Source organism: Nicotiana tabacum, chromosome 15 (assembly GCF_000715075.1).
Source record: "Nicotiana tabacum cultivar K326 chromosome 15, ASM71507v2, whole genome shotgun sequence".
Classification (NCBI taxonomy): Eukaryota; Viridiplantae; Streptophyta; class Magnoliopsida; order Solanales; family Solanaceae; genus Nicotiana; species Nicotiana tabacum.
In genome coordinates, this window is record NC_134094.1 from 77,538,044 (window position 1) to 77,546,940 (window position 8,897).

The 8,897-nt window shown below is 38.1% G+C and overlaps 1 protein-coding gene across 1 annotated transcript; it reads right to left on the reverse strand.

Moving 5' to 3' along the window:
• Positions 1–1,937: 1,937 nt before the first annotated feature.
• On the reverse strand, positions 1,938–2,715 carry LOC107759693 (uncharacterized). Its single transcript, XM_016577681.1, has 2 exons — positions 2,515–2,715; positions 1,938–2,323 (listed from the first exon to the last, which is right to left on the reverse strand). Exons 1-2 carry the CDS (start codon positions 2,645–2,647, stop codon positions 2,130–2,132), a joined length of 327 nt encoding a protein of 108 aa, XP_016433167.1. The 5' UTR covers positions 2,648–2,715; the 3' UTR covers positions 1,938–2,129.
• Between the last annotated feature and the right edge of the window lie 6,182 nt (positions 2,716–8,897).

Sequence of the window (8,897 nt, forward strand, 5' to 3'; positions counted from 1 at the left end):
CACTTCTTATCTTATATACAATACAAGCTTCCCGAAGCTCTACTCATTTCTAAGGAATATTCATGAAGTACAATTATAGACAACTTATAACTTATCTATATTAACGTCATGAACTTATAGACGGCCTTAATCCGTCAACAAAGAGCATACACGAGAACTTGTCCCCTTAACTCTCTTATAAGGGTGACATGACTTACAAAATAATATCGAAAGAAGGAAGGAAGACCTTACATAACACAATCGTAGCTATTCTTCACGATACCACAAGCGACTCATCAACATGCTGGTCTACAAGATGAAAATATAGCTTTTATCAATATTAAGAACATATCAATAGACGACGAGCGGCAAGCTTGCTTATACAAAATCGGGACAGAACCTCCCCTACTTCTCTCTACTTTTCCCAAGCCCTTAACAACAACAACAACAAAACAAGAACAACATTAACCATGTCATATCCAAGCTATTCCACCTATTTCCAGCCACAACACATCACAAACATGTGTTCAAAATAGTCTACTACAACACAATACATTAAATACGATTTCCGACCTTAATCTCATGAGCTCTTAATCAAACATTACTTCAAAGACGTCATTAAACTCTTACACATGTAGGAGATAGTGAGCCTTACCATAAATGCACTAAATCAGCCCCTTTATACCTTGCTTCAACTTAAAGTAACTTCAATCTCACCACAATAAGGGAAGAACAAATTTTCTCTTACACTTGTATAATCTCCATGGAAAAAAACCAATTTCTTTTAGAACTTTACTTTAACGGTAGGAGAATGTCTTAGGAGCTTTTTAGGAGCTTAGGGTTCAGTTTTGGGCGAAATATGGGATAAGAAAAGGGCTGCATCGCTTTAATAGAAAGGTGAAACTTCCCACTGCCTATGTGGGTCCCAATGGGGCAGTCTGCACAATCTTGCAAAAATATGAATATTTTTCTACTCCGACGTTATATCGGTGAAAGATTTAATGTGTTGAAAACGAGACTCGTATACCTTTAATTTAGTGGGTGGATGACCCCGTAACTCCAAGTATATTGGGAGAAAAGCTCAGTGATATTAGACCCAAATTTCAGCAAACTTATAAACGTAAATTGCGATAACTTTTGCCAACTTTTGTTTTACAACTTGCTTGACTTCAAAACTTAACATATCACTATTATATTATTCAAATACCTCATAACATGACCTTCTTACTATCTTAAACACTCCTAATCTTACCCCGATAGTATGAGTTATAACATTCCCAATTTGTCAACTTTGACGAACTTGTTTTCTTCTTCGTTAGCCTCCAATCTTTACAACACTTACTTATCACTTGCTTAAACATCATAAAACACTTGTACCCTAAAAGATAATCTTATTCTCCCGGTTTATGTCTATTAATTAACTTACGATGCACTTTGACGTATGAAAATACGGGGTGTACATTAGCTCACTCACGACACAAACGGCATAAAGGTGTAAAGTGTAACGTGCTAAGCTCATGTGCTAGGCATGAGCTTAAGTGCTTGTAATTAACCTTAAAAGTAAATTTTTCTCGTACTCATGTCGACTAAATGAGAATAACCTACAAAGGTACGGCGTGTAACACCGTTGAAAGAAATCAATCATACTTCTCTCTCTAAAAAAAACACAAGGAAGAAAACTCCTCTCAAAAACTCTCTGTGAAGATTCCCGAGAAGGACAGAGTCTTCTTCGAAACGTTTGGAACGGTTTTCTGTAACATGTATGATTATAGATTGTGACTCTTATAGTGTAATTCGTGTTCTATATACATGTGATTACACTATTTGGCTAGTGAAATAAATACGGATAATCTTGGGAGAACTGTGTGTTCTTAATTGCTTGTTTTTCCTTTACTATATTATTGTCATGATAAGAATAAAGAAAAAGTAATAATTCATCGAGCAATAAGAAGAAGAAATTCGGTTCAACAGCTTTTTTTTTCCTTTTATTAAATTTTCATGGTTAACAAAGATGCTGTCTTTGACATATTGTCCAACATAATATGTAACACATTACATAAAGATTAAAGACAGGAAAATGTGTAACCAGAAAAAAGATGCAACACAATGATTCAAGCTCCAGATAAGATGTCTGGTTCTTAATTTGTCATTCAAAAAAAGAATGAACCAGCAATGGCAGCAGAGACAACAGTGGTGGCAATAGAGAAAAATTCAAGGGTGCCAATTGTGGCACCACTATTTGGTGGTGATGGCAAACTTATGTTAGGGAAAGCATTTGCAGGAACTGGTCCACCAACTGGTGCAGCAGCTACAATTCCATTTTCCGTGGTTTCATCAACGATACCTGAGACATAATAATATAAGTAAATAATTAAAAATGTGTTCATTCTACAACTTAAGCCCATAAAACATTTTCATGTGTTTGACCAATAAATAAAAATCCAAGCCTACGTGAAGGGGCGTGTTTAAACATAACATAAGTAATTAAAAATGTGCATAAAATATTTAGATGAGATGATCACAATTAAACCGTACCAATGACATCGTTATTCTCAACTGCAATCGGAGCGTTTGCGGCGTCTTTCAAAGCTGCCGGCCCATCAATGGCTGAGGCCATGCACACCATGCCGAAGAAAACGAGGGCAAGAATCATGATTTTACGTGCCATTATATATTATTCTTGCTAGAACGTTCGCTTTCCTCTTAACTTATTGGAGAAATTAAAATATTGCAGTTGAAAAGGAAGAGGAAAATGCAGGGTCTAATATAAGGATGCATGCAACGTAAAAGTGGAAATGAAATGCATGGTCATGGTTTACGTACCGGAGTCCAAGGGTAGCCATAAAAGGTTTTAAGATAATAACCACAAAAATAAACCAGTACTATTTATTATGTCATTTGACCAGATGTTTGATTATCTGAGTCCACGAATGATGCTACAACGTGAAATAAAAGTTGTTTTTTCTTATCAATAATGTTACTTGTTTCATTTTTTTTTTAAATTTGAATTTCGTTTTGGAAATACAATCTTTTTAAAAAAAATTTATGAATGCCAAAAAATAAAAACTTAAACATGGATGTATGCACCAAACAAATAAATTTATGACTACAGTTAAATTAAAAAAAATCTAAGAAACTTCAAAATTAGAATAAAGCACTTCAATAAAATAAAAGGAATGTTGGATTAAAATGATATTATAAACCTGAGTCACAAAAGCAACTTTTTAGCATTATTTCACGTAAAATAGATGTCTATTCTAATTGTTTAATCTTTAGTCTTTACTCATGTAGTTAAATTTACTATGAAAGGGACAGTTGTTCCGGGTAAAAACTTACCTACGTTCAATGTTTATACCAACTCAATAAACACATCGTAACCATGATAATTTAGTATAATTTTATATAAATATCAGAATTTTTTGCAATTGTTCCGTCACCCCTCTACTTTGACCGGAGAAAGATTGGCTTAAAGATATGAATCTCAATTTTAGTAACAAGTGACCATTGATTAAGTTACACTCTTGGATGCATCTCAATTTTCATTCTTGACGTCTGACAAATTGTTAATTTCGATGAATATATATTAAGGACCTATTTGGTTTGAATTTTACTAGACAGCTTTGTCTTAAAAGTTTTCGTCATTTTTTCTGAATAGAGATGAAGAAGAGGAAGTTAAAAGGTTACGCTAATGTTTTGGAATGAAGACAAGCGAAGATTCTTGCAAAAACCTCAAGAAATCTGGTACAAGTATTAGAGAATGCAAAGATTTTTTAAAGAACAAGATTAGAAGAGGTTTAAACCTAAAGTTTGAATGGATGAAAGATGGAGTATATATGGTATTCAATCGATGGTTCAAAGTCTGTAGCGGCCGACCAGTGACTAACGAACATTTAATGCCATTAAAATGTGACTGAAGAAACATTTCGTCTATTTTTATTGTTTCTGAAGCGAAGTATCGAGATCAGGATCATGGGCTCATATCGTTTCTCGTCGTTTACACTCCGAAAAACGAGGGGACTATCTGTATACGGTCGAAACCGGGCTCATCTGTTGCATGACGGATCGGAACCGAAACGTGATGCATTGAAGATCGGCCCTAGGTTCCATCTAATCAAAGAATGAAGTCAGAACATACGTATCCAAGATCTTCCAGCTCATGACTCCGGAATCGATCCCGATTCCGAACAAGCTCGAGGAAACATTATCGGACCCAATAACGGAAGGCCGAAGTATCCGCAACCGGTCGGATATCACGGCGAAAATCTCAGCACGTATCAATAAGAGACCGATTAATTAGCAAATCATGAGATTTCTTAACTTTTATAAAATTGTACCTAAAGCAGGACTCCCCTACTATATAAAGGGGGTCCGATTCTTTGTAATGGGCATGGTAACACGCATCCCAAAAGTATTATAATATTATTTTCTTTCTGCAAGCTACTGTTCTTCTGTAGTTGACATTATTTGGATCATATTTAGTTCGAGTGAGGTCTATTTCTCAAGGCTAAAATTGTTCAAGTCACACGGTTTGAATTTACTTTATTATTGTTTGTTTTACTTATAGTTCAATCTATCTCTTTGTGTCAAAGAGATAAAATTAATCCACATATTCTTAAAATCACTTATAAATTCAATTGTTATCCGATTTTGAGGGTAAACAGTTTGGCGCCCACCGTGGGGCTAAGAATAATAGTGGTTATTTGATACAAATTTCCATAACACACACTATTTTTCACTTGTTCTTTGAAGTGTCTTTGATTCAAGGCTAAAATATAAAAATATCAAACTATCAATCAGTACTTCTGTATGTTGACAACAAGTCCGGTCACCAATGTGAAAATAACAACACAGCGCCCCGTAACGAGATACTGCTTGCTGATCCCGCTGGAATTCCGATTGCAGATCCGATTGACGCTAATTCGCATATGGCTATAGATACAAATTTGCCTACCTACCCCAAAAATAGTGTTCGTGGTGGAGCCCGATCGGCAACTCGGAACACACAAAATGTTGAAGGAGATGGGATCAACCTACGAATGATCTTCGAAATGTTGCAGGCTCAACAGGCGGCTACAGAACCAAAGCCGTGCACCAAGCAGGGATGAGCCCGATCCTCCTCGGGAAGTCACTCGCAGGGATGAATCGGTCGTAGAAATGTCAAACGAACATGAATCGGGGGCTAGCTCCGAAATTATAAAAATACTTGAGGAGCTGAAAAAACGGATAGAATCAGGGGAGAAGAAGATCGAGGCTAACGACAAAAAGCTGAAAACTTACAATTCCAGAGTAGACCAAATCCCAGGAGCACCTCTGATATTGAAGGGCCTGGATTCCAGGAAGTTCATACAAAAACCCTTTGCTCCGAGTGCTGCTTCGAAGTCGATCCCAAAATATTCCGCATGCATGAGATTCCTAAGTACAACGGAACGACTAACCCAAACGAGCATGTCACTTCATACACATGCGCCATCAAAGGAAACAACTTGGAGGATGATGAGATCGAGTCCGTCTTACTGAATAAATTCGGAGAAACTTTGACAAAGGGAGCCATGATGGTATCAAAACTTATCCCCTAATTCTATTGACTCATTTGCAATGTTTGCAGACTCTTTTGTGAAAGCACACGCTGGGGCTATCAAGGTCGAAACCAGGAAATCGGACCTCTTCAAAGTAAGGCAAAAGGTTAACGAAATGCTCAGAGAATTTGTATCTCGATTTCAAATGCAATGGACGGACCTGCCACCGATCGCTGATGATTGGGTTATTCAAGCTTTTACTCAGGGACTTAATATTCGAAGCTCGATGGCTTCACATCAGTTGAAGCAGAACTTAATAGAATATCTGGTTGTTACATGGGCCGAGGTGCATAACCGATATCAATCAAAAATCAGAGTCGAAGATGATCAACTCGGGGCCCCTTCGGGGTCTGTTTATCTAGTCAGAACATTCGACAGAGTCAAGAGAGACGATCGTGAACCGAGGCCAAATAGGGATAGGTATCAATTATATAACGGAGACCAAAGAAGCAGCAAGTCCGAGAGAAACCCCATGGGAAACAAAATGAGGAACTTTAATGGCCTCCAGTCCCGAGGTCAAAGCAGCCAGGGACTTATGATCAAAAATGGCCTCGACAGGTCTAAAGACGCACCAAGGCTATCGGAATACAACTTTAATGTCGATTGATGTTGCCTCCATTGTATCGGCTATCGGGCACATCAAAGATACCAAATGGCCTCGACCCCTATAGTCTGATCCAAACCAAAGGGATCCAAACCAGATGTGCAAATATCACGGCACTCATGGTCACAGAACAGAGGATTGTCAACAGCTGAGAGAGGAAGTAGCTCGTCTATTCAATAATGGGCACCTTCGGGAGTTCTTGAGCGACCGAGCCAAGAATCATTTTAGGAATAGGGATTCTAACAAACAGAAAGAACAAGAAGAACCTCAACACATCATCAACATAATCATCGGAGGAGTTGATATCCCATAGGGGCCGATGTTGAAACACACCAAAGTATCCATCACTAGGGAGAAACGAACTCGGGACTACATATCGGACGGAACTTTATCTTTCAACGATGAAGATACGGAAGGGTTCGTGCAACCCCACAGTGATGCACTGGTAATATCTGTACTCGTAAGTAAAATTTGGGTTAAACGTGTGTTAATTAGGGGTGTTCAAAATCGAACCGAAACCGAAAACCGAACCGAAACCGAAGATTAGTGGCTTATTGGTATCGGGTTAACGGTTTAACGGACGGGGAACGGATTGATTTTTTTTATTAACGGCTTATCGGTTTGGGGGCGGAATATATATATATATATATATATATATATATATATATATATATATATATATATATATATATATATATATATTAAATATCAAAAACCCTTCCACTTCTTCTAGTACTTTATCTCTAAGTTCTAACGAGTTCCAGTACTCTATTTCTATTTCTAATCTACTAGGAAATACGTTGCGAAAATAATATTGAGCATTTAATGATCTATTCGGAAAGAATATGTATGAGAAAAGTCATCTAAACATCAAACAAGAATCAAGACAGTAGTATTTATCACAGTCTTTACTTCGTTGGCTAATGCTGAAATTTGGTGTATGCATATTTTTTACAGGGATCTACTCGCTTATGGATTAAGTTGTTGTTTGAACTTTGAAGCTGCATAAATTCAAGCACTATTTGGCGTTAGTTGCAGGCCAAACATTTCTGTGTAGTCTGCTCAGTTATGAATTAATCATTTTGAAATATGTATTCTAGGCTCACTTTGAATATAGACTGGAATTTTATCATTTCAAAATTAATCATTGACTTTTCCTTTGCAGTTGTGGGCGGAGGAAAGACATGTATTCTGGACTCATCTGTAATGTAGTCTGCTTTGGGATATAATGGACTCATCTATTGTATTCTATAGACTGGAATGTAGTCTGCTGAGCATATAAATTTTATTTTGAGTCACATCGGTCAGCAAATAATTAATGCACGCAATATAGATTGAATTAGGCCGATAAACTGCCCGATAACCGCCCGATAAGAGCTAAATCGATACCAATCCGCCCGATATCTTATCGGGTGGCTAGCGGATTAATACATTTAAAAGCCGATAACCGATAAGCCAAACCGTTAAGAGTAAATAACTGCCCAATCTGCCCGATAAGCAGCCCTAGTGTTAATTGATCCAGGTAGCTCGGCAACATCATTCGATCAAGGGTCGTGGATCAGCTCGGTTTGCAAGACCAAGTCGTGCCTGCAGTTCGAGTTCTAAACGGATTCAACATAGCTTGTGAGACCACTAAAGGCAAAACAACATTACCAGTAAACACCACCGGGACCATCCATGAGACCAAGTTTTATGTGATCGAAGGGGACATGAGATACAATGCTCTATTAGGAAGGCCATGAATCCACAACATGAGGGCAGTGCCTTCGTTGCTACACCAAGCATTGAAATTCCCAACACCTGACGGAGTTAAAACAGTCTACGGGGAATAACCGGCTGTAAACGAAATGTTCGCGGTTGAAGAGGTGACACCGGCATCTACAGTTTCAAAATCGAAGGGCCCAAACTAGGTGGTCAAAAATGGGGCAAAATAGAAATCACGGATACCATCTTCGGCAGATTCGGACAAACAAGGGGAAGTCGAGGATGATGATTATGGGATTCCTAGATCTTTTATAGCCCCCGATGATTTTGACGCCGCTAAATCTACGGTTGAGGAACTGGAACAAGTCATATTGCGAGACAACTTGCCCGATCGAAAGGTATACCTGGGCACGGGGCTAAGCTCCGAGCTCAGGGAAAAGCTCATTCAATTTCTTATAACTAACGAAGACTGCTTCTTGGTCCCACCTCGATATGACAGGTATCCCACCAAAGATAACCACTCACAAGCTGAGTCTGGACCAGAAGTTTCATCCGGTTAAATAAAATAGGAGACCCCAGTCCGAGATCAAGCACGCTTTCATCAAGGATGAGGTATCTAAACTTCTTAAAATAGGGTCTATTCGAGAGGTCAAATACCAAGATTGGTTAGCAAATGTAGTGGTAGTCCCTAAAAAGGGAATAAATTAAAAATGTGTGTAGACTATAAAGATTTGAATAAAGCATGCCCCAAAGACTCTTTTTCTTTTCCCAACTTCGACCATATGATCGATGCCACGGCCAGCCACGAGCCTCAATTTTCTCGACACATATTCTGGGTACAACCAAATACGGATGGACTCGGGTGATCACGAAAAAACTTTCTTCATCACTAAGTATGGCACGTATTGTTATAACGTAATGCCGTTTGGATTAAAAACTACTGGTGCCATATACCAACGCTTAGTAAATCGAATATTCGAGAAAGAAATAGGAAAATCAATGGAGGTTTACATTGACGACATGTTAGTTAAGTC